General features: G+C 39.8%; 2 protein-coding genes across 2 annotated transcripts; both read right to left on the reverse strand.

The window, feature by feature from the left end:
- Positions 1-1603: 1603 nt before the first annotated feature.
- On the reverse strand, positions 1604-10849 carry gpr156 (G protein-coupled receptor 156). Its single transcript, XM_025063920.1, has 10 exons — positions 10704-10849; positions 8144-9327; positions 6862-6989; positions 6644-6779; positions 6438-6548; positions 5932-6057; positions 5714-5809; positions 5288-5524; positions 3555-3713; positions 1604-3319 (listed from the first exon to the last, which is right to left on the reverse strand). Exons 1-10 carry the CDS (start codon positions 10717-10719, stop codon positions 1988-1990), a joined length of 3525 nt encoding a protein of 1174 aa, XP_024919688.1. The 5' UTR covers positions 10720-10849; the 3' UTR covers positions 1604-1987.
- Positions 10850-19593: 8744 nt separating this feature from the next.
- Positions 19594-26750, reverse strand: LOC103392121 (leucine-rich repeat-containing protein 58). The gene is made up of 4 exons (XM_008328667.3): positions 26034-26750; positions 22310-22438; positions 21888-22165; positions 19594-21560 (listed from the first exon to the last, which is right to left on the reverse strand). Exons 1-4 carry the CDS (start codon positions 26489-26491, stop codon positions 21367-21369), a joined length of 1059 nt encoding a protein of 352 aa, XP_008326889.1. The 5' UTR covers positions 26492-26750; the 3' UTR covers positions 19594-21366.
- Between the last annotated feature and the right edge of the window lie 428 nt (positions 26751-27178).

Here is a 27178-nt window from a genome sequence, read left to right on the forward strand (position 1 = left end):
GTGGAAAGACCCCCCCCCTCCCCCCACAACCTCCTCGCAACACACACACACTTACACACACATTCCTGAGCATCCGTCCATACAACAGGTTACAGGAATTCCATTCCGCTGTCAGATATTAACACTGCTTGACTGGCTTTTTTTTTTCAAAGAGCAGCATGAGCTGTACTTTGATTTAATCTTTCCTTCATACTTGTTTTCTCACTCTCACAGTCAGTGGAACAGAAACACAGACGCACACACCCAGTGGCAGATGACACATCTGTGCAGTCGGACTCGTTCATGACATCCATTTGGTCTCACGGTGACTTGACATCAGTGTAAATTTCAGTGCCGTATGTGTGGAAATGTTGTTTCAAGAATATATACATTTATTTTTTATTCTGGAACAACTATTAGACAATAGAAGTGTCCAAACTTTGTTTTCTGTGTGTTGTGATTGGTTGTTTCAAACTTATTGATTTAAATTCTATGATTCATAAATGTTAATAAACCCTACATATAGTCTTTCATTATATTTTTCGAGCTCATTTTCAGCAAAAATCGTCCACAGAGACTACACAATTACCCAGTCTTCAATATTGTTCACGTTAATGGCTTTTAAATTAAATAAGAAAGCACAGATCGATTAATTATTAATCATAAATGAAACCACAAGTTACAGCAGCACCCACTCTAACGTCTATGGTGGAAATAATTTGGTTTCAAATGATGTCAACATGCTGTATGTTGTGCCATCACCTCTTCTGGAACAAACTAGAGGTCACTTATCTGCGCATGGCAGGGAATTCTCTCCATTTCCAGAATAATAATGCTGGTCGACCGTCTTTAATGCTGGTCGACCGTCTTTTGTCTGGTGTATTTGTATTCTGTTGTGCTCTATGTCCAAGGATATTTCTCCCAGGCATTGGTTCATATGCACAGAGCAGGCAACCAGGCTGCAGTAATGGAAGATGCCGCTTCCTCTCATACGTGTATGTCTCCTCAGGCAAACTCACATTTTCCCATTAGAGGAAGAAAAAACAGATAGAGATACAAAGAGGACAAAGACAAGGTCAGTCAGGAAATAGAAGGTCATAAAAGAGAAGAGAAGAAGAGAAGAGGGCAGTTGTTTGTTCTGTCCTAATTGCAATGATCAATGTATTTAATGTGTTCATAAACTAATATATATTTATATATATTAGTGTATGCCTGGTGTAGTGTGAAACTTAACTGCTTAGACTATTCTATCCAATAGCATCATCATCAGAAAATGTCTGCTGTCTGTTGGTGTGCTGCTCCCAAAGGATGGGTTAAATGCAGATGATGAATGTGTAGTGCTTATTCATCACTGATATGTACAATGACAAATGATTCTTTCAATGGTGGTTCAGAAGCCAATACACTGGGAATTGTACTGTTTAAAAATGTTTTTAGTACTGATCAAATGGAACATTATTTTTCACACACATAACGGTGACATCTCAGTGAGCACAGCTATAAAAACACTGGGAAAATACAACAAACATTAACAACAGTGAATTTAAAGTGTGACAGATTAGAGAAAGACAATCAAAACAGGTCAAAGTAAGACACAAATGATTCAACTATATATTTTTTTTAATTTAAAGTCATGTTAGACAGTGTATTTATGAATGGAAATGCGCCAAAACTAATAAATAGCAAAATAAATAAAGAATTAGTATTATCTTACACATATAGTATATATACATGTATATTACAAATATAGTTGAATGCATATTTCAGCCTTTAAAATAATGCAAAAAAAACCCTTTCATTTTGGTGTTTAATAGACTAAATCCTACACAGTGCGCCTATGGAATGTCTTAGTAAAGTAAAAAAGGTCTTTGCTTTTACATTAACAAAGATTCAAGAGAACAAATGTGCACAAAGCTACACTCACAACATCTATCAGCAGAGATGCAAATTTGAAAAACTAATGGTAATACTAGAGAAGCGTAAACCTGTAAACTGTAGTCAGTTGTGTTCACACAAACGTGGGCTTGAGGTCTTCTTTAAATACCACTGGGTGTGGGGAGCGATACGTGCTGGCGTAGCCTTCGTATTCACTATCTGAGGAGTCTGAGGAGCTGTCGGAGGTGATGAACGACCCCCTCTGTACGCAGGAGTCACAGTACGGGCGGTGGTAGTAACAGTAGTCTGTGGAGCTGCTGGAGTCAGAGTCCCAGTATCCACAGTCAGAGTCTCTAAAGTGTCTTGGTTGACGTCCACTGTCTCCAGCTGCCCCCGCAACAGGTGGAGCCCTGTGATCGTGTTCTACACAGGGTAACGCTGAACATCCATGAGATTGTGAGACACATGTTGGACAGTTAACTCCATTCTTTGCTGTTTCCTCCGTCGTACCCTCCTCAGGCCCCTGGTCATTGTTCTGAACTACACCAGGCCCGGTGACCCCATCGTTGTTCTTCACTGGACTCAGGTTTTCACAGGTTTCTTTCGTATGTCGGCATTCAGTGTAGAAACATGACGGGTTTAAGCCTCGTCTAGAAGACCCGAACGGTGGCCGTCGTTTTCTCATTGCGTAGGGGGAGATAGTGGGGTAATTGAAGATAGCAGGAGGATGAGGGGAGCGTGGTGTTCGCAGGGAACGAGGGGAGAGGGTGGAGGCTTCTGGAAATATCCTCTGAGAGGACAGTCTGGTTCTCTGACCAGGTGATCGAAGAGAGCTCTCCATGACAGCGTCCAAACTAAGCTCGTGGAGGATCTCCTGTAACTGCTCGCTGCTAACAAAGCCGGTCGGCCTCATGTGAGATGTAAAGCCACTGTGATTCCCCAAAGTTTCCAGTCTGAAGGGGTTCAGTCCTCTGCGGTTTTGCAGGGAATTGACAAACTTAACCGTCTCATCAGTTGTCCTAAGAGTTCCAGAGGATTGGACAGGCTGTTGGACATCCTCACCTGGTTTAGTTTCAGATGTGTCCATGTCAGTTGTTTCAGGATTAGACCCACTCTTGATGGATTTGCACCCATGCGGCAAATCACCAGAGTGAAGCGATGAAACAGCGACAGGGTTTGAGTTACTGGCTGGAGTGCGGTGGCACAGGGCAACGACAGGTGATGAAACATCAGCAGCAGTGTGGTGAGTAGGTGATGGTGGAGATTTACTGTCTCCATGAGGTAGAGAAGATGAAGAAGGGCCATCAGACTGAATCTCTGTGGTCTGAGTGGAGGAGGAGTTGAGGTTGGTGGCAGACGAGTCCATGTCCTGGTCCTCACACCGCTGACTGGCAGACATGAGCCGCAGCAGTTTATCCTTGGCGTTCTTCACCTGCTCCTGGAGACTGTCAATCACAGCATTTTTCTGAAAGTTGAAAGTTGAATTGACAAGGACAAAAACACGTAGTTTGTGAGTGGTGATGCAACTGACATTGAATAAAAAAGCAGGTTGTGTGAAGTAACAGAATTAACAGTTATTTAAGGGTTTCTTCAACTTCTCTTTACAGCCATAGTGCTTTTTGACAATGCTTTCTAACTCAAAAAAGACAACCAACCACCCACAGTAGCTGTTGGTAAAAATTAAAATACTAAAGCAGTACCTCATTAAGAAGTTTTTTCATGGAATTGTTCTCTCCCAGTAGGTAGTAGATCTCATCATCGCTGTACACAGATGGCTGGCTCTTGCTGGGACTGCTGAAGTACTTTGCCATCTGACCAGGGTTGTTCTGATCCTCTTCAAATTGTCGCCACTGCATCATCTGTGTGGTGAGTATCTCATTTGAAAAGGTTGAAGACCAAACACTGACCTGTAGACTACTGTCCAATTTGTAAGAGGACAGATACACAGCTTAATGAAGAAGACAATTTGTCCCACTGTGTTATTACATTACATTAATATGCAATTGAAAAATAGCATAAACCTGACAGAAATTTCATAGGCCGTAACATAAAATGTATTCTCACAGTCATGTGGTGAATACCTCGAATACATAATTATATAGGTATATATATATATATGTATATATATATGTATATAGGTAATATAGGGAGAACTTTCTGCATAGTAGAAAGTGCACAGTAGGTTGTTTTTTTTTTTAGTAAACACTGCCAGCTGAAAGGAAAGTGAGCAGAGCTTTAACATCAATAGTGCATTTCCAATCAGAATTATAGACAGAACATAATAGAATAAATCTTACAGTAAGTCTTGCTAACCAGTCACTAGCTGGTTGTGGTAAAAAGCTGTAGGTGAGTATCGATGGTTGGAACATTTATTCAAGTAGTAGTATTTGTAACATTTAAATGTAGTATCTAGAATGAAGTATCTGGAATACCTGTGACCATATTAATACATCCCAGTTATAAATAAAATGTTTGCAGCTGTACTTGGAAAACTATGCTATTGTTAAATAGCATAGTTTACATTCAACAGTACTTTACCTTGAATGGTAGTACTTGTATAAGTACCTCAACATACAAGATTAAAGAAGTCAATATGAAGTGGAATGTAGCAGCTGTGAAAGCTGAACTACAATAAAAATACTTTTTATTCCTTATCATTTCCACTTTGTTCACCGTGGAGTTAACGTGGCACAGCTGAACATACATATATTTATAACAGAATCTTATCATGTCCATCTGACGTCAGACAATCGGCTGTGTATTTGAGCATGTTACTCATTCTTCAGATATTTCCTTCCTCTCCTCTCAAGATGCATTCCTTTCATGTCACATAAACCCACAGCCAGACACACACAGCGTCACAAACCTGTTTGCAAAAGTCTGCGTAATTTTGACTCATAAACACCTATTGTGTGAGTCACGCAACTAATGCACAATTCAAATTGGCATGCACAAAGAAGGAGAAGGGAGACACCACTCAGTGATTTATTTCAAATGACTCTTCATTTCACATTTAATTGACCGTCGTAAACTGGCTGCGGAGGAAGTTGGAGCTTTTCAGGTTTATAGGAACCGGTTTATGTATGACCTGGGAAACCACAGGGAACTGTGTTGCTCTAAAACTAAGAATGATACTTAAGGAAATAACTGTGACTCATTATCGACTTATTAAACCCTTGAGTAGCATTTAGAAATGTTGGCACTTTTTCTAATGGTTTTATCTAAGAGATAAAGTAATGGTACATCACATTAAATCCTTAGACAGTATGAAACAGCAGAGTCACTCATGTAGAATATTCTCCATTCAGGATGAATTTGTCAAAATTCCTGACTTCCAATATCATTTTTATTTGTTTACTGTAATAATATACTATTACTATTTTTTTAACATGACACATTTGTCATAACAATCAGTGTGTGTTTTTTGTCTAACCTGAGGCACAAACAGCATACAATTTGTAGCTGATGTGCAGATGAAGATGGCTCCAGCTAAGACGCTGTAGACCAGGTTAGGCCAGGTCTGCAGGAAGATGGACACTGGCACGACCACGGCCATCGAGAGTGTGACCAAAGTGACGGCTGTGATGATGGTTGGGGACTGGTTGACTGGAGGGTGGCTGACATTGCTGGTCAACCCAGCCAGGTAAGTGCCGTAGAGAAGGAGACAACCCTAGAAAATTTTGAGAACAGTGAACCCTAAATGAATCCCTTAGTCACTGTAGGAGCGTGAAAAGTTTTTACTGGAGGTAAAATGTGGAATGCACGTCTTTAGGATGTTAGATCATTTGTTTTCTAATCTTATCTTAAAATGTATTTGTGTCTGTTTTCATATAAAAGTTGAAGAGAGGAAGTTCATTACCTTCTGTACAGCAATAATGATCGCCCACAGATCAGAGTATTCAGAGGAACACGAGTCCATCTGTGATAAAGAGTAGAAAATACTTCTCTCCACCACCTACACAGGGACATACACCTGGTTATGCTTGGCACATATACAGTACAAACATTTATATCCATCCCACACTGACTTTTGTTAGATCTTGCCATGAAGCCACAGAGTTCTGTTTTATACAGTACCTTGACAACAGCACCGACAGATTTTGAACACCTGACTGGATCCGAAAGGTTCCAGATAGTGAGTACCAGCAGGTCAACTAGGATCAGCAAGGCCACCATGCCCATCAGCTGAATGTCTCGGATAATCTAAGACAGAAAAGCCACACATTTGATCAAAGTCATTTCAAATATAAATGCAGTTTAAATGAAAATATGATTAAAATATATTCTGGTATAAAGAAAAAAACTCATACTCTTGTTAGTAACATTCTCCTGTTAGGCATAAAGCAGCAGTTTCAACCATTTTCTGCAGTGCTCCACTGATTAATCATTATTGTCGAGACCCCTCCCCACCGTTGCCAATTCACACCTATCATTTCAAAACAACACCTTTCAAAGGAAAGAAATGTACAAACTAATTATGATTCCCATCTGGCAGATAATAAATAAATAAAATTCAAATTAATTTGCCATGTGTAATGTTAGGAGACAAGATCATCAAGATGTCTGAATGTTTTTTTTCTTACCACTCTCTTGTCAGGCAGTCGCTGTGTGAAAACTCTGTACAGTCTCCACGTCTTCCCCAAAATCGGTCCAAATACCAGAGTGCTACCAATACAGAGAGTCCACACACGAGCCTGCAGAAGGAGAAGATGGAGAAAGAAAGAAATACACGTCAGTGAAACACTGGATGAGAGTTGTAATGGACTTTTAAGGGGAAGGTTCTTCTTACATGGATCAGGGATGTAGAAGGTCCAACATGTGACAGAGTTCTTTCATCAACGGCAAACAAGAATCCACTGATGTAAGTGAGGAGGCTTCCCACGAGGGTCAGGACATTCAGATTTGGACTGGACATCTTCACTATCCTGCAGACAGAAAGAGGACATTTATGATTTATTCTGTGAGAAAACAGTCTCAGGCTGCACGTGTTTTACTTTTCACAAATACCTGTTGTTTTTGAAGCGCAGGGTGAAGAGAAGGAAGCAGCACACCAGCAGGATGCCACCAGAGAGCAGCGTCCACACCACAGCACTTAGCACTGGAGACAGGGGACGTCGAGGCAGCTCCGCAGACACCTGTATGGAAATATACACAGAGAAATCATTGAAAACCTGATTAACCACAGGCTGATTTTAAGAGTTAAGTATAAAAGCACTTTTTTTTTAAATTAAAAAAACAAAATGAGACAAATATGAACTTTTTTTGAGTAAAAAAGGTTTATTGAAATAACTAGCAACCAAATGTACTTACATATATTTCCAACATGTGGACAACAGGCCTGAGTTTGAATTTGGCCACAGACCTTCTCCTCGTCTTTACCCATATTTAGAGTAATTGACATGGGTCCTACGTGAATTTTGCAAAAAAAATCTATTGATCCCACTTTTCCAGTTACTCATATACATCCAGCATACTACAGCATGTACTTGTTAATATTTAAAACCAGTATGTCCATGTGTGCATCATGAATGATGTTCTTTAGCTGCAAATACCTGAGGGCGACAAACATTTTTTTGACTACATTATTTTGGATGTTTATGAGTTGTTATCATTACTATTATTATTGTTGTTATTATTATGCTGACTGGTATTAATTATTTGTTTTATATTATTGTGTTGTGTTTTTTTATATTGTTATTCCACATGTAAACTTCATTACTGATTTTATTTACTTGTGATTACCTTTTTTAATTTTTTTTTGCAGTATTTGAATTATATACTTTTGGTTATTTAAAAAAAAATAAACACAAAAAATGTTGATTCAGGCAGACGGGTGAACAGGCAGGATGACGAGAGGTGCTGAATTGATGCCTCCATGATTCCTCCGTGGGTTAAAGTAAGGGAATAGTTTTTCCTTGAAGGAGTATCCAGTGAAGGAGTAAATATGGGCAGTAGAGTCAGCATTGTAAAAGGAAACCTGCCCCCACTCCACATCCACAAACACTCCGACCTTTTGTGGTTTCTCCACTAGGGGCACACAGATGGGAGTGCTGCTCAGCGCCCAGTAACTCTTGTCCTTTCTCATTCCCAGAGTCCAGTAGCCTCTGTCGGGATTTAGCACACTGCCTCCTTTCCTGTTGACGGATTCAAGTCCAACTCCAATGTCCCACTCTGTCTTTCCTTTTACTTGGACCTCAAAGTAGAACCTCCCCGAGGAGAAACCTTCCTTCGCTAACAAACTGACTCCAGGGTAAAATCTTTCGGGGTTGTTCGGTAGTTTCTGTGCCACGTCACCATGATGCACCTGTTTCTTGTTTTCCGACAGCACCAATTTGGGATGAGCTGTATCCGGGTCAAAGGTTACATCCACGGAACACTGCTGAGCCCTGTGAAATTCCTTCTCACACAACCTCTTCACCTCTGTCTTGGCCGTCTCCTCCAGCTGTGAGGATACTCTCCTGACCGCTCTCCTCACCGTCCCCACAAACAAAGCGCATTCTACAGCGCTCTGCGTCCGGTCCTTGGCAGCTGGTGGAGAGGATAAAGCTGGGAAACACTTGAGGAGGTAAAAGTCATCTTCGCTGTTCAGAAGCTGCTGCAGTTTCGTGCTCTTCTGCCTCAGCTCATCGATGTCCTGCTGCAGCTCACTGATGACTTTGCCGGCTCTGGTCTCCACTTGTCTCTGCTTCTCACTGATCAGCTCTAACACTTCAGCCTGCCCTCTGTGGATATGATGCAGCAGTTTATTGAAGATCTGCAAGCTCTCCTCAAGCTCTCTTTCTGTGTTCCCTCTGCTGACCTTCACGGTCTGATTGATTTTGGCGATGACCTGCGCTCGACTGCGGATCACTGTTTCTACCTCTTCGTGTAACCTTCTTATCTGAGCTCTCTTGTCTCGGCTCTCCTCCTTCACAGGAACGGTGTGATGAGCCTTGTGGTCTCTCTTCATACACAGCTGACAAACGTACTCCTGATCCGTGCGGCAGTGCAGGTCCAAGAGCTTCTCGTGCTTCTTACACACTCTCTCCTGCATGTTCATCGTGGGATTTATGATGCGGTGCTTTTTTAAAGTGCCAAGAACGTGATGGGGCTCCAGGTGGGTCTCACAGAAAGAGGCCAAACAGTCCAGACACGATTTAACAGCCTTGACACTTTTTTTCCCAACACACACATCACATGAAAGATTCTGGTCCAAACTGCGCTCTCCCTCACTGCTGTCCGTCGTTTCAAGTGATCGCTTGAACTGTGAGGCCACCTCAGAAATGAAGGTGTTAACTTTGAGCTCCGGCCTCTTGAGGTACCTCTGCTTGCACATGGGACACTGTGACAGCTTAGCACTCTGCCAGTAGCCCTGTATGCACTCCCTGCAGAAGTTATGGCCACAAGGAGTGGAGACCGGCAGGTCGAACAAATCCAAACAGATGGGACAAAGTAGCTGCTCTTTGGACAGCAGAGTGGACGCCGACGCCATATCTGGAAACGTATACAGGAGGAAAAAACATCAGGTGATTCTGCGGAAGATGTTTTGTCTATTCTACATATACATGTATTTTCCTAAAACAGCTGCCCTGGCTGAGACGCCTGTGTCCGAGAATAGTTACAAATGTACGGTGTTGAATATCATCAAAGAATGTGTCATTACAGCTGTCACATTTGTCGTCATGCAGACACGCAATAAAACGAAGGGTTTTTTGGTTATATGAGGGTAAAACTGCAGATTAAAATGTTTTTAAGTCTCATTAATTACTGCTGTAAGACGAAAACACAGCACAGCTCTCAGTTTGTGTCTCCTTGGATGAACAGCTACAGTGCAAACACATTCATTAATAAATAGAAACAAAATGACTCACCTTGTTTACAGGAGCGGTAACACGGAGCGACAGAGACCCTGTTTGTGACCCCTGTCCCAGAGTTTCTGATACTTCAGTATCTATTCTGAAAGTCACATTACACTCCACCTCCACTGTCTCACACTACTGATCTCTACACACTGTAATGAACCAATGACTGAGATGATACTAAACATAGCCTCACATGTCCACCCTTGTACCATTCCAAAATCTGCTCTACTCAACCCTGTGGGCTGATATCAACACTGACTGTGTCTTTGTATGGTATGTTGGATTGACAAGTGAGTGAAGCTGGTGTGAAAGAGCACTTCTTTCAAATTCATAGGAAAGTACGGTTTCATGTCAAATAAAAAAAAAACACTTAAAAACATTCAGAACATAAATAAACAGATGCACACTGCTAGCATAGGCTAACTTTAAGACAAAGTATTAGCTATATTTAAGCTAGTTTAATATTTAAGACAGGCCTCATATAAAAGTTCACACTAACATTCACACCTAAGGGTGTTCAGAGTGAACAAATGACCTAATCCTCTATGTTTTTGAACTGTTTGTGTGTGTGTGTGTGGAGAAGGGCAGTAACTACACATAGAACTTATTTCTAGAAACTTGACCAAAAGTGACCAATAAGCTCATTTTTGGAGGTTTTTTGCCAAGTTGTTGCCATTTCTTAGTCGGCATTTAACTATTAGCTATTTTAAACTACTGTATTAGTACCAACATTTATCTTCTTGGGACTTTTGAACTAAAGTACATTCAACAAACCATATAGAGTATCATTTTACAGTCTGACCTTTTACATGAGAAGGAAACATACAGTACTTCTAGTCAGCAGTGTTGGATTTTATTGGGCTTCAACACCAGGTGCATGTATGATCCACAGATCATATTTATGCTATATTTGTGCTATTCCTGAAATTTAGCACCGCAAGTGTGTTTATGTGTTTGCGCATGGCAAGTTTTATGATGCGTGCATGTCTGCATGTAGGGAAGAGTTACCGTGCTGACACTGCATAGCCTCTGCAGTACATCCAGGCCCTCCTGCCTGTTGACTCCCAAGTGGATAGAGCAGAGTGGGGAGTCACAGTGGGAGCTGCAGTTCAGCTCAGGCTGCATGATAGGCTCCCAGTCTGTCCACTTTTACACACACATCCTGTAGATGTATAGAAAAAAGGACATGAGGCATGTGATGACATCAGAAAATTAAAGACATAACTCATCACTTTACAACACCCTGGAGACCAAGACACATTTTATATGAGGTCCTGCTTGTGTGTACAGCTAGAAATTGCTCTTAATGGCTGCAGAACCAATAGTCACCACTGTGTGGTGCTCTCACAGAAACCTTTGGGATGTAATTTTCAATGACATACAAAGCCAACAAAAATAATACTACAGTACATATCAGCACATGTTTAGATTTAGGAAAGATGGTTCAGAAAAAAAAACTCAATGAACCTCCATGAAGAAAAAAGTGAAAAATAAAGCTGTGATTTTTCAACTTTAAGAGGAACTCTATCATTGCAGAGAAGAACCAGCCAACACTGACAGAATCACCAAAGAGACAGCCTGGGACATCTCAACCTCCCGCCCCCGGATTATTGACAGCACATACACCTGAAACTCAGACACTATAAAAGGTATCAGCAAACAACTGTTTGTCACTCCTGCCGCTGGTATTTATGAGTCTGGCTGTGCTGCACTGACATGTCAGAGTTTTAATTGTGCAGCAGGTATCACATGATGCTGTGAGCTGTGCTGTACCGTACCTACTCCAGACTCCAGAGTCTAAACGTTGACGTGACTCAGGTTTCTGTTTCTGTTGGTCCGGGTCCTCAGAGAAGAATTCACCAGAGCGGAGCTGACGATTGATTGTCTGTGTGAGAAGTGTGTTTTAGAGAATCATGTTGTGTCATTGTCTGTTGAATGACTAAGATAACCCTGAGCATTGTGTCAAAGGTCAGTGATGGGAGACTGCAGGAGTGTGTGACGTCTGTGATCAATCATCCATCTGAACATTTGGGATGTGACAGAAAAGGAAACACAGAATGAGTAAGTTATGATCTAGTTCCTTCTGCTCTACTATTTTACTGTTCAAGGAGTTTATTAAGTGTGTGCTTTGGATCTCATTGCCAATTCAGATCAGCTAGTAGAGGCTGACTTTTACAGACCACCTCTGGCTGTTATATTTCATAACCTTAGGATATTTGTTGGTTTTTGTTTTTGTTTTGGCCAACAGCAATAGTGAGTGTTTTCCCTAAAAATAGGCTACCCTGGCTGGTTTCCAGTTTATATTAATATCTTTTAAGTTACAATAAACACATTATGCAATTTTTCTTTACTTTTTTTTCAATATCAAATACCTGTAGCAGTTTTCAATTTATTACTACTGGTCGTTTTCTGCTCAATTAGCATTTTGTCTATAGTTTAGTTTATATAGTTTATAGTTTGTTGTCACTTTTGTGGCTAATTTTAACAATATGTTGCGGTCACTTTTATCCAGAAGTAACGTTGCTGATTATTTTGCTGATTTTTTGCTTTTTGAAGGTAAACCTTTAGCTCTTTCTTTTCTTTTAAGCCTAAATTAAAATGTCTCCCAGGCCTATTAAGTAAAAGGCTACGACAATATATTTGCAAAACATTAATGGTGTTATTAGTACAATGAAGACCTGGAGACAGAAAATGTGGGAAATGTCTGGATTTCCTGTCCATGTCCTTTCGTCACTTTCCAATATTAGATCACAGTTCTGCTGTTTCCTACAGGAAAACGGTCAGCAGAGAGAGGCATTTCCTCCAGTTTCTGAAAATCCTGCATGTATAGATTTCAGCTCAGGAGAAACCCTGCAGAGGTCAACAAAGGTCCACTGACATCAGGGGGTCACAATGCAAACCACTGAGCTGACTGGGGTTTTATGGACATGTTTTGGTAGTTGAGAAAAACAAGGGAAGCCAATTAAGTGTGGTGAAGAAATCCCAGGTTGGCACTGTGTCCAGTGTGTGACCTGTGTCCAGTACAGTATGTCTGTCTGTAATGCTGCGCAGCTCTGACCTCTGTATACGTTATCGCTGTCCCACATCACCTTGTGAAATTAATTACGGATTACTGACAACATTTTCTCTAAGGTCCCTCTGCTCCCGCACACATTTGAGAGTATGAGCTTTATCTTTACTTTCGACAAAAAAAAGGAGATAAACCCACGTATTGTCCTGTCAATCACCCTGCTTCTCCTGCAGGATCAGAGAGAGCTGACCTCTGCCACATGTGAACCTCGATTCTGGGGCAAATATTAAAACATTCCAGCTCAGTGAGTAATCCGTTTACAAGTTTATGCTCTAAGCTGAGTTAGAATGCAATTGACCGACCCTGAAAACCCACCACGGGTCTGACACACTTCAGATGAGATGTGTCTCAAGGGTTGACAAAATAAATAGATAAATAAGGAACATTAAAATATTTTATATTTATTTAGAAGTAGAAACTAACTGACGCAAAAGAAAAAAATGCACAAAAGGCGGAAAAAAGTCACAAAATATTTTAACAAAAAGTAGCTCTGCTAACTGTTCCTCAAATGTTTGTAAACTAATGTGGTCATTGATTTATTGATTAAGCAACACATCGTACAAATTAATACCGATGTCAAATATTGTAGTGTAATATAAAGAAAAAAATATTAATCCAAATATAAGAAGACGGTTTTATTTGTTTTAAAAACTCACTCGACATGGTAGTTGATATCGGTTAGCACGTAGTAGTCAATTAATTATTGCATTTCCTCAATAATGTGCTTGCACTATTATATTAATTTGTTTTTTATGGATGACAGTAAGGTTTATGTTTGTTTTGCATTTAAGTGTCACTGACTTGTACGGTAAGTGATAATAGTTCGTGTTCGGTGGAAAAAATGTGCGTAAATAAGCAAAAGTTAGCGCAGACTCGTTGGCAACAATGAAGAGTCAAAAACAAAAAAGTAACGACATGCCCGAATTCTTAAGGAAAACTGCTTATTAAAAAAAAATAATAATACAAAAAAATGTAAAAAATAAATAGAGTTAGTAAAGCTCACACCTCTGTATCCTGAACGCGCCGTGGATCCAGTCTCCTCCTCCTCCTGCTGCTGCTGCTGCTGCTGTTCCACACTGCATGGCGCAGATGAGTTAAGGTGTGTTGAAAACAAGTGTTTGGATTCAGCGGTATCTAACATAACTGCCGAGCCTCCATGGCTACAGGACCTTATGCTGGTGTCTGAGCTCCGACCAGAGAAGGTCCTGCAGAGTTCACCAGCTAAACTGACACACCGTGGGTTAGAGCGAGGTGGAGGTGGTGGAGGAGGAGGAGGAGTGTTCTACAGAGAGGTGTGTTTCAGCCTCTCTCTCTCTTTCTCTTCCATGTACTGTATTGAGAAAAAAAAAACGAAACCATCATATTAAATGTATAATCATAATTGTACTTAAAATCATTGTTATTGTTGTTGTTTTGGGGGTTTTGAACTTGGCACGACACTGGATGCCCTCCACATGGAAACCCAACCTAGGATATGTTTTTATTTACACTGAGAAGTCAGCACACTGAATTCCCCTTTACAGGATGTGTACTGTTTATTGACTATTTTAGATTTGATTCTATTCTTGTCTTTAGAAAGCAGCTCATGTTGCGTAGCTTTTGGAGTCATGTTTTGGGCCAATGATCAAGTCAAACCTACAACAGCACTACTAGATATCTCCCTTAGGTCTGTCCATTTCCTGTTTACTTCAATGTTTATGTAATGAGACCATTATAAAATAAACACATTTTGGAAACTCACTCTGTCAGTCAGTCTGTCTCACACAGTGCAGGCGTGAGGGTGTGTGGGTGCATCACTCCACGGCGGCCCTCAGGGGACTGGGTGGCAGACGTGGTACAGGACCGAACTCCCTGTGCAGAGTGTAAAATACAAACAGTGAATAACTGTAGCTCTCGTTTGATGGAAAGAAAAACACATTTATTCTGTTTTGTTTTCCAAAAACATCAGGAGCCACTGGTTTCTCTGTTAGCGGCACATCCGTCCAGTCAGCAGAGATACCGCTGCGTTTGTTCACATCATGAAGGTGTTATTAGGACGTCACAGAGATTTACAGTGGGAGCCTGCAAACACGTCATTCCTGATGAGGGAGTGTCACCACAGCTGTGTGTGAGGAAACACACACACACACGCACACACACTTCCTGAGTCTTTAGAGCAGGATGACAATAAGCAGATATTCATTAAAACACTACACAGCGGCTTACGTTAAACATTTACTGATCACATTAAATCATACGTGTTTTTTTTTTGTTTGTTTTTTTTTTTTACTTTATCACGTATCATCTTGTGCACATCTGTAAAAGCTTCAGTTCTGAAAACAATTATCCAACAAATATTTCTAAGAATTCTGTGATGATTTCATGCTGGAAGGATGAAGTAGTGCGTGCAAACCTGAAACATTTTTTGTGTTTGTCCAAATGGTTCAGTTTCACACTCTGCTTCTTACTGTGTATGACGTTAGGCTTTTGTCTGTAAATTAGATTAAAAATATACCACAGTAGAAAAAAAACCCATAATATTCTTTTTGTGATGCGGAGTTTCTTTTTAAACACATACTGTACAGTACTAAGTACAGTAGTACAGTACTACGTTCACCTACACCTGTTGGAGGACGTATTTGCAGCAGCAGGGAGGTGACGTCGAGGTACTGACGAGAAAACTTGAAAATGATAATCCTAAAATCATCAAAATTGATGCAAAGGGAAAACTTTTAAATAATATGTAATTGCCGTACTTCATTCATCTGTTCCAGTATGTCAGAAAACTTTGTTTGACTTTCTGAAAATCAAAAAATCTATGACTAAAAACAAACTGGAAGGTAAAAGGTTACGCTGAGCTAAGACATCTACACATTATTGGTACTAGAGTACTAGTACTGTGATCACAATTGTACTGCAACATGCTTTACTGAGGACTGTCATATATGTAACATTCAATATTCAAGATATTTTTTAATTTTTTGCATTTGGAACACACAAGATCAAAGGTCATAAAAAATTCAAGCAAACTTTGCCAACCAAATTCACATAAATTCACATAAACACAACATTTTCTGTTGAGCGTTAAAGAATACACGACTCCATGTATAGCCTGTTAAAGGAGCATTTCACTGTTGCCAGCTCTGTTACACCCAAAGTGTGGCAGCGGCTCTCAGGTTTCTTCCAGAGATCAGGTTCAAGGCAAAGTGCACCAGCAGCAGGTGGAGAGCAGTGACAGCGGCTCACATTACAGAGATCCTGAATATTTTATCTGTTTGTCAAAAAGCAGGAGTCGAAAAGAAGGACGGTGAAGTGGAAATTAGACACATCAGTCCACTCAGATGAGCGGGGACCAAACCTGTCATTAAAAGGTTATAATTAACAAACACCAGTGTCTGGACTAACACGCTGTGCACGACTGTCGGCTGGAAGTTCTCTGTTTCCTGACAGGGAGGGGTCCACACCTGTGACTCAGTATCTGTGCTCACACATGTGCTGTTGGGTAACTATTATTTTAAGGTAGTGGGAAAAGATAAATGTGGGAGAAACATTGTCACGCCCTGTTGTTCATTTATATCAGAAAATTGTGAGGCCTGAAAATTATTAAAATGAAGGCAGAAGGTTTATTTAAGGCTAGCGTGGGAGAATACCTTTTTTCCCCCTGAAACAACAATGTGAACATTTACATGTATGTCATGGACAATGTGGTTTAATAGATCAAACATAAAAAACGGAGGTGGCCTTCCTGTTGCAAAGTCAATGTCGAGAGTGTAATACACCACTGTTACAGAAGTGACTCTCACAATTGTCTTTGGGTTAAATGTGACTATAACATGACATGTTTCTTTTGAAAAAAAGTTAGTTAGTTAGTTAGTTAGTTCTTTTGTTAGTAATAGAGATGACATAAATCTTAGAGTTACTTCTAATTCCAATTTCATACAAGTGCTGAGTATGTATAAGGCTGATAACAGAGATGATGTGATGACCATTACTGTCGACCAAAAACGTCCATGTAGCAAAATATGATTCGCCATCAATATTTTCCGATGATAATCTCAGCATTAGTCTGATTTCAACCATGAAGTGTGAATCAGACCGTCATGACATGAGTCAACATTTTCACACGTGGGCCGGCCACAACTTCACTGAAAATCTCTGCTCTGGGAACTAGTTGGCAGTCGTCTGACTTTGATCACCCAGCACTGTACTGTATTCAGTAGCAAAAATGATTTAAAAATGTTGCACAGTTTAAATGAGAGACTTCAAATGTGATTAAATCAAGATCAAGACATTTATAGAGATGCTTACCAATGCTGTTTAATAGCGCGTGGGTGGAACACTGTCCTTGGTGGAACCTGGTCTCTCCTCTCAGACATGCCCAGGTTTGCCTACTAACAAACACACAGAGACAAATTCCTCAGTAGACTGTGGTTTCTCCTGCAGTGTTGATGGACACGGATCAGCAGAGCATCTTGTTACAATAAATGCACTGTAGAAACGTAATAGGAATAGATACGACTGTAGAATTTTAACAGAGATGCACTGTTTTGTGGTGTTGCAGACGATACCAACTACTGTACATATATCAAAGCAAAAACATTTACGTACTTTGGAGGCTTGGATTGGCTTTGCTATCCCACTGACAACCAAATATTGGTTCCTCTGCTTTGGACTTTAGGATTTAAATGACAGTGATTACATGGAAAAAAAATATGAAAAGACAGACAGAGGGTGGCATCTCTACTGAAAGGTCTGTATTTTCAAAATAATTTAGTGAGTAAAAATGTCAAGGATGTGGCGCTTTGGCTCAGAGGCAATGTCTCTGTCATTGGTGTGGAACGCCAGGGTTTACCTCCTGGGTAAGATCTTCCTTGGCGCCTTCCAGTGGACTCACCACCCGCCGGAAGGTTCACGAAGGGCTTGTACGGTGCAGTGTGATTTGGGTGGTGATCGTGGAGACTGCAGCCCCGCGACCCGGTAACAGATAAGCGGATGAAAATGGATGGCTGGATAATGTCAAGGATTGAAAACCATAAAAAAAACTGAATGAGCATCACAGGCTTTTTATCAGAAGATGACTCTCCTCCAACTCAGGAGCAGACTCACAGCTGACTTTTCATATTTCTAAATTATTACAATGTCAGTGTCAAGAAAGAACTGCTAGATCATGGCTGACTGTAAAAATGAAAATGAAATAAAAAAAAGTGAAAGTAGAGTATTATATGAAGTACAGTAATCTGAGCTGGATGTTCTGCTCCGGTGGAGGATTTTCTAATCTCACCTGCGTCCTGATAATCTCCAGACTCTCAGTACCATGGGGGAATATTTTAAATGAGTAGCCAGTGTTTAAATTTTGATCTCATATTGTGTGCTGTGTTGGTTCGATTTTGCTCAATCAAATCAAAGTCTCAAGAATCTGAGACTCCAGTCCCATGACACAGCAGCCCATTTGTTTGCTCATTATTATGTTGATTTTATGGTATATTTAGAACCATTTTATTACTTGCTAAATGTGTAGCGGCATCCTCAGCCAAACAGGATAACAGATAAGATCCAGCATCATTTGTCACAACTTAGACACTTAGGAAGTCACTACTGGGGAGAGCAGGATATTGTGACTGAGGTCATGAGCTGCTGAACGATCCACGTGCCCAAACGTGGCAGCAACCCATTTCCTGACCTACGCTGTTTCAGTATCTACAGAGTTCTTACTAAGAATATTTGTGTAATGTGAACTGGACCAAGAGGCATCCACTGAACTGCAGTGATCAAAAGTTTCCCTATCACAGAGTTGCCATGTTGCATAGCAGTGGTAAAGATATTTTGAGCATGTTAAAAACATTCTCAAAAAGCAAAAAGGACAGCTTTTGATATAAAGGTTTAAACATTTTCTGAAATGCTCTCCTTTGTCAATGGGACTATTGTTGGACCCCAACACTGTTGATGATGTAGAGCTGCTTCATTGAACATTTATTTCTACACATACAGTAGCTAATATCATAAAAAAAAATTACAAATACATTTAATTTTCTTACCCTGGCTCAGTTTCAAAAAAATTGAAATTACAATCAAGGCTGTGTACCTATGTAATAGCTCAGAGTCTGCAGTGGGCTCTGTCCCCCACTTTGAGAACCACAAACTTAACCCCAGTGTTTCAAATGATCGTTCTGAAAGCTGACTGGACTCCAGAGTCCTGGTTAGAAATGCACCTGCCAGTCACAACCTATTCTTCCAGGCAACCATAGTTGCATCTCAAGTTGCATCTTCCTCGGACAAGATCTTAGTCCAAAGAAGTGTGTGTGTGTGTGTTCACAGAAACCTTAGATGTAACCTAACCTATTCTACACAATCTGTTGGTATACACACACACACACACACACACACACCGCTACTGTACAGACAACATGTTCTTCTACGTCTACTAAGGACTAGACACAAGAGAAATGAGAAAAGACAGACACGAGCCTGTGCCTCAAGACTGATATGTGATGCAAAAACCAATGCCTGCTGATGGTCCACAGGCTTAAAGGTACTTTGAGGTCACTGAAAAGAACATAAAAACAAATGAAGACATTGGTGAAAAAAAAATATCAAAGCACAAAGTTCTTGGCAGTTGCTGTTAGAAGATTGTGTGAGAAAGAATTCCCTCGCCCTGGCATTCCTTCATTTGTAGGTCACTGAAAAGGTCTCTCAGCATTCACAGCTGAGAATGGATATGCAAATGAAACACAGACTTATTCAAAATGAAAAAAGACCAGCAGTTGTTCTGCTTGTTCTGGGCCCAGAACACCAAATGTTGCATCCACGCAACTCACACCACAAGCGAGAATCACTCACTTAAACATGGAGTATTTTAAGATTTTACAATCAGTCTTTATTAATTAATCTGACACGTACTGTACAGCCTACTTACATCCCTCTAATAAGGTAAAATACACACATTTGTATTCTATTTTTTTAAATCCATCTACTCTGCAGGACATTTAAATATGGTATTATAAAAGGGAATTTATATAAAAACATATGTGTTATAAAATATAACTTTTTCTCTTATTGTTATGATTAAGCCAATAAGTAAAAGAAGCATTGAAATGATTCAATGCAATATTATATTAATATATATTAATGCATATTCAAGATATATTTATACATATATGTGTATAAATATATACATATGTTTATATGTTGTTGCATAAATGTCACATTTAAGGGTAAAAAAAATCACATTTTCTTTCATTCTACTGTGTCACCATAAGTAAGGCACTTAATGCTTGTACTGTAACAGAGGAGTGGGGAACAGTGATGTAACGGCAGGCGGACGTCATTTCCGTTTAGATTAACAATAGGTTTCTGCCTCATGGTGAAAAAACAAACTTGTTCCAACTGCAGGCTTCATTCACTCACACACATCTACACAGAGTGTGTTTAAGTCCAGAGAAAACCTGCCGCCCTGAACATAGACACCAAGGCTGCCACTGTGTTTGGCTACAACAGCTATTGTTTCTGGGCCGACACGGCGAATAGTTTCCCTGGTCCAGCCCACATTCACTTCCTGTGAGTAAGTCTGGATGAACATTCTTCTACACACTGACACATATTATAACTTTTAAAACAAGCATCTAAAAACAAAGGTGGTGTTGCTGAGAAACTGTCTATTTTTTTCCCTCTCTGATCACAGACTTGTGCATTCATTCTATTTCTGTAGACATACTTAAAAGTCCCAGGCATTTTGTTTTTCTCCTTAACAATCTTTAATGTCAATTTGATCAAAGAGCTAGAAACTAGAGCTAGAGCGAGTCAAACAAAAAAAACCCTTTGTTCATGTCCAGTCCTATGGAACAAACAGAATCATTTAATGAGCTTAAACATTACAAAAGTGAAGTATTTGCAAAGGCATTTGGTGCTCACCAAATGCCTTTGTAAATACTTCACTTGAAAGTTGAAAAAAAAAAAACCCCAAACCTACTACAACTTTTGAGTTCACACTGCAAACGTGCGTGTTGTGCTGCCCTCCTTTCCTCTAACTTGGGACCAGCACTCATTCATTAATCTAAAGTTTTAAAGTCACACTGAAAATTATTTGGCCACTCATGTTATGAAAAGTACAGTCATGAGAAATAACAACTATAAAAGTGAGTCAACACATGTTCTTAGCACCAGTATCAAGACTCGCTCTCCCTGAACGTCTGTGGGTTAAACTACTCTATACCTATAAAGTTCACACAGAAAGTATTCAGAACTGGCCTTGACTGAGCCAATCTGGTTTAAATTACACAGTTAATAATAGGGCTGCACCATACCAATACCTGTAAAGGCATTAGCATTAACACTTCATTCAAATACTCTCTTTAGTACTTCAAGACAAGTACTGATCCATCGACTGAGTAACAGCTTTTCACCTCATCAGTTTGAAGGACTTTTAACATCAGGGAGTAAGACTTACTGTGAGATTTGTTATGCCACGATACGAGCAATTTAACAAAACACCTGAAGACGTGACGTTAATGAATACTTATGATGGGTATGTGAAAGCAAGATTTGTACAATCAGCTCAGAAGGTCATGGAGGAGTCTGTAATGACACTAAACACAGTGACAACACCAGAGGTTACTTTCCGCCCTACTACCCCAACAGCACCCTCTGCAGGCGGTCGACAGGAACGCTGTTCTCATCTTCTGACTCTGCGTCACTCTGTGGGTTGGAGCTACAGGGGGAGGTGCACTCTGGAGAACACAAGTAGTGCATGAGAGGGAGACGGTACTTTCCACAGAAGTCCACAAATTTGATCTGGCGAACACATGAGTCGAAATAGACACCTGGAGAAAGTTAAGAAAAAATAAACAAATCAGATCCAATGATGATAGTTAGATGTTAGTATACATAGGTATTTTCGAGCAAATAATAATTCATAAATACATCCAATCACAGCTGCAGATTCAAACTGTATTTTAAAAGCAAATAATAACACAAAAAATGTTAGAACATTAGAGCAATTGTTAAGGTTAGATTCTTAAGGTAAAAAGTGAACCAAGGATGACAGTTAGCAGCCACTAGATCATCTACTGAATTAATAATATATACAATACTGAAAAGCTCTAGTGTTTTATCAGAATGTCTTATTTCCCCTAACATATCTGTTTTACCTGCACACTTGGGGTTAGGGCACTTGCTGGCTAAATCCAGATATCGTAGCAGATTTGAAGGCAGGTCACGGGGGAAGTAGGGAATATTTCGACTCTTGATTGTTCGTCCTGCTAATTCCAGCAGAGATGGTGGGTCGTAGGTCATCTCCTTCACAAAGCGTACTACTAGCGGATTGCCCCGGAGGCTGAGCTCCTGCAGGTGCACCAGACAGAGGATCTCTCTGGGCAGATAAGTCAGCAGGTTGTTGTGGAGACTTAAAGACCGCATTGAGTGAAGCCTGAACACAGGAGGAGAGAAATCAGGCACTGATGTGGCCCATTAACATATCCTACGGTTTGCTGAGATTTTTCTCAGCTACCTTTCAAATTTGACATCATTTGACTTATACGCTAATAAGTAAGTGATGGAAGACTGCCGTTACCTGGTGAGCTCTGGTGGCACACTCTGGATGCGATTATCACAAAGAACCAGGTAGCTGAGGTAGGGCAGATTGGCCACTTCAGGAGGAATGGCCGAGATTAGGTTTCCACCCAGATACAACAGCTCCAAACTGACAAGAGAGAAAAAAAAAGAATCCTACTTTACAGGAACAGTCTTTGGTTGGTTTTAAGCAGCAAAAAGACAAGTTGGACAGCATCACATGACATGATGAAATTCATGCTTTTATCATATCATAACTTATTGTTTCTTCTTATAGGGATAAATATATTATTTTGATAAGTGCTATCCCATTAAAAATTGCACAGCATTTATACCAACTGCTTTCTTCTCCTGTAAAGGTTCATTTTTAGAGTTTAGTGTTTTTTTAGGGTTCAACACAAGGGGGAGCTAAAGACATGTTTAGACTTTGGACTTCTGTCTGTGCCTGAGGAGAAATCCTCTACAGAATGATAATGCAAAGTATACTAAATAAAGAAAATTAAAAGCAACAAATGATAACAGGAAATGAACACTATTATTTATGTAATGACATAACTGCAGTAGAGAGACATGTGTTTGCATCTGTTATTAAGACCTGGTAGGTTAATGGATATTTAGAATAAACAGATAAACCGGTGATAGTGCAGCAAATAGATCTGAGGAGTGAGGAGCCTGTGCAGTCAGCAGAAGTACAATGTCAGCTCCTCTGCCTGTGGCAGCTGATGACACAGTAAATCAGTCGTTCGCTGAAACTGTGGCAAAATTCACAAACCACTGGGGGATAATAATGAGTTGTAGGGCATACCAAAGACAATGTACAACCCTAAAAAGACCCACAAAAAACAATGACAAAGCTGCCACCCCCATTTGCATGGTAGACAAAAAGTGGTATTGATTTGGATACAAAAAGATTCCTTTATTTAAGACACCGGGAAGATATTTTTGTACGTCAATTTTAAGGCAATCTGATATCTAATGTCTGACAAAATACATCCATGCCTAGTAGAACATTTACCAGAGAAAACAAACAACATGATGTTTGTTGACCAGCAGAGAAAGGCTTCAGTCCAACATACTGTAAGTCACATGGTAAACAGAAGGCAAGGTTTGTATTTTAAGGTTATTTATTTTTTTCCACATATTTTATAGAATGAGGCAATACCATTTACAGTAGTTATACAATTACTCATCCCTTTAAATTGTATTGGTATAAACACCACTTACTTAATTCTGGGACTTTCTATTCTCTCAGTTCATCTTTAACTTTTCCCGTCTCCACCACCTACACCCCTTATATCAGGGGTTTTTAACTCCTGGTCAAGGGATCATTTGCAACCCACAACTACCAACATCCAGTGATTAGATGGCAATAATAATTAGATTTTGCCCTTTAAGGTAATTTTCTTTCAATTATTTAAAGGCTACTTGCCACTTTAACAGTACATACATGAAACAGCAACTTAAAACTGCTGACTTAAACGTAAAAAACATTAGAAAAACAGAATAAACATTAAAAAACAGGAAACCCTGGCAGTGTTGACTTTGTCCTTATTAGCTTTTTAAAGCTGACCATCAGTGTTTCTAAAGTGTTTCTCAGCTTGTAAATATTTCTCTGGGGAGACAAAGATAGTATTCCTGACCTCAGTTTGCAGTTTAGAATTTATGGCAGTACTTGAAAAATGCTGTTTGTTACACCAGTTCCCAGAGTTATTATTTCACTACCTGTCTATCTGTGGTGCACCTAACCAGGGAATGGAGGTAGATGAAAAATAAAGTATCTAACAAGGTAAGTAAGTGTAACAACTCATATATCATTACATCATAAACAAGTTATCCACTTTTAAAAAAGAGATTATGATGGCAACACAGCTGTACATTTAAACATACTTTTTGTACAGTAAATACCAGTTTACATCAACTATTACAGTTGCACTGTGTTCCTTTAATATGCGGGTATTCCTCAGTTGAACACTTATGCTGTTTAGGAAGGGAAAAAAAAACACAAAATTCATTTGTAGTTTAAGTAACCTTTTTAAACGTTGAATCACAATGTTTCCCAAATAATTTACTGGAAATGACCTGAGTACAGGCACAGAACTGATCGTACACACTGCCGCACTTGCCAGGTTCCTGCACAGGTGTGTCAGATGACTTAGGAAAATATCAGAGAAGATTAAGTACAAGGTCTTCAGACAATGAGAACTTCCACTTTATGTCCAAATATCAACATATTTGAACAGCTAAAACTGAAGGGTTTGCCTCTTAAGGATCAGCATCCTTGACCAACCTTTAAAAAGGTTTAAGAACAGGTGGAACTATTAATAAATGTTTTATGAATGAGTTTAGTCAATCTTTAACTGTTCCACGTGGCCATTAAACACCAACTTGAAAAAATAATCTAAATTTTCTTTTTATATTTAAGAGCAAAATCCACTTTCCAGCCGGAAACAAAAGGCAATGACACCTGTGATTAATACTGTGTGACACAGGCCAATCCAATTACTCAAGAGTGGCTGTTGTCTTCTGAGATAATAAGGTAGCTTTGCAGGGATGTAAAAATAATATGGATTGGAAACTATTGATGGTTTTTTTTAACCAGCCAGCAACCAGCAAATTTTCATTTCTAATAAAGTCACATAAGGACATTTACTGAAGACACCCGTATTTGTTTCTCTGTTCAGCTGATACTAATTACTTATTTCTGGGTGGAAAAACATGACCTAAATATTTCACACTGGTCTGTCACTCTCTATCTCTGGTTTATGTGGACATTTATTCCAGTAGTTTACTTTGTCTTCTCTTTGACCTTTCACCCAGTTAAATTTGCAGAGTGAGAGTTTTAGGCTGACACAATTACACAAACAGATGAGTCCAACTTTTTTGGTCTATGAGAGGACATCATGCTGAGAAATGTGTTTAATGTTATACTCTGTTTTTTTGGGAATCTTCAGACTGTCTTATCAGGTTACACTGAAGACTATACATTTTAACCTAAACAAGTACCCCTCCTCCCCCCAAACTCTCCCCTTTTGATAGGACACATACTAATAAAGAGAGAATCATTATTTTTTCAGTCTAGTCTTGCTTCTCAACTCAGCAACTGTGTTTAATATGGGCAACACACTTACGGCCCAGGTGTTCTGATTTTGTCTCACAGATGAGCCAGATGACACTGGATTTCTTTGGATTTTGATTCAATGTATAAATCGTTCTTGTGATTTTTATTTCAATTGCTTAAAAAAAAACAATCTGATGAAATAGGTTATTATCAAAAGTGTCACATAAGACACAAATGAAGTAGATTATACTACCAAACTGACAACAGTTGATGGGCTGTCATTTTACACTTTTATCTTCTAAACCAATTATCAAATAAGATTGCATGAACCCTAAATTTTGGGTGAGTTTATCTGAAACAGTGTTAATCTTCATTGTGATCCACATATTGCATTTTGCTCAAAAAAAACTTAAAACTTATCTAAAAAAAAAAAAAAATAGGATGGAGTGAATTATTATCATTATTATTACTGCACTCCATTACGTTTTTCTTTAAAGTCAGTTTGATGGAACAAGACGTTTTGTTCATGAAAGAAAACTAAACTACTAATGTAAGTTTAAAAAAACAACTGAATATATACATTCAATTCCTCTTCGGCAGTAATTAGTTTATTACTTTAACTGGAGGTCAAGTCTATACAGTTCCACATACTGTATACGGGACCTACCTGGTCAGGTTTTCTATCTCGGCTGGTATACTTTTTAGTCTGTTTCCACCGAGCGAAAGCGACTGGAGACGCTGCAGTTTGGTGCACTGCAACGGGATCTCCTCGAATCTGTTCCCGCTAAGGTTGAGGACCTCCAGCGGCAGGGAGCCGAACTCTTTGGGCAGAGAGAACTCGTCCAAGCGGTTGTTCTTGGCTACGAGTGTTTTCAGCTTTGTTAGCCGCGTTAAGTCCTCACATATAGACGCCAGTCCGTTGTTGCTGATGTCGAGAAGCTCCAGGTTGCAAAAAACGCCTAGGGCGGAGGGCAGCGAGGCTAAGCGGTTGTAGTTCAAGTAGAGCTGTCTGGTGTCCCTTTTCCTCTCGTCGCTGACGCTGTCAGCGTTAAAAGTATTCAAGCTCAGTCGGGAAAAGTCCAGAACGCTGTCGCCCACAGCCACGGCTCCTTCGTGAATCTCCATTTTGACGATTCCAGCCTAATTTTAAACTCTTTAAGCAGCAAGTTAGCGGCCGTGGTGGGCTTTAACGGGTAGTTATATTCTGTTGCTGCTGTGTATTTTCAGCTTGGACGACTGACACGCTCGTTTACACCTGCTCGTCACATTTAACCACATCTCTAATATTAATCTAGGTCAACAATTTCTCACACGGAATAAGAAACTACAGTCAAACCAGGGAAGCTGCCATTTATCACTGCCCAGCTTCAGAGCGACGGTCGGAATTTCCCTTCAGCGATTGGCTTAGGCTAGCGCGAGGCCACGCCCTACTTAACATTTGATTGGTGAATCCTGCCATCTGTCATATTACATTACGAGCATCCGCAATATATCTTTAACCGCTTTTATCACTGTTTTATGTAGTTTAACGTGTCCTTCCTTGTAAAATTAAATGAAGTTAGTTAGTTAGTATATTAGTTAGTGAATATGCAGACTTGTGTGTGTGGCAGTAACACGAGGACATCAGACAGTCTCTCGTCGTTCCAACTGCCCAGTGTCCGGTTGAGATTACGCAACTCTCACTACTGTTACATTATGCAATGCGACGCTAATTCGGATGTGCCCAGAATGTAAAATGAAGAAGGCGAACTTTTCACATGAATTAGATCCAGCGACTGCTCAGTAACAAAAAACCTCCCGCACAAAATGCAT

The sequence above is a fragment of the Cynoglossus semilaevis genome, chromosome 16, assembly GCF_000523025.1.
Source record: "Cynoglossus semilaevis isolate Cse_v1.0 chromosome 16, Cse_v1.0, whole genome shotgun sequence".
Taxonomy (NCBI): Eukaryota; Metazoa; Chordata; class Actinopteri; order Pleuronectiformes; family Cynoglossidae; genus Cynoglossus; species Cynoglossus semilaevis.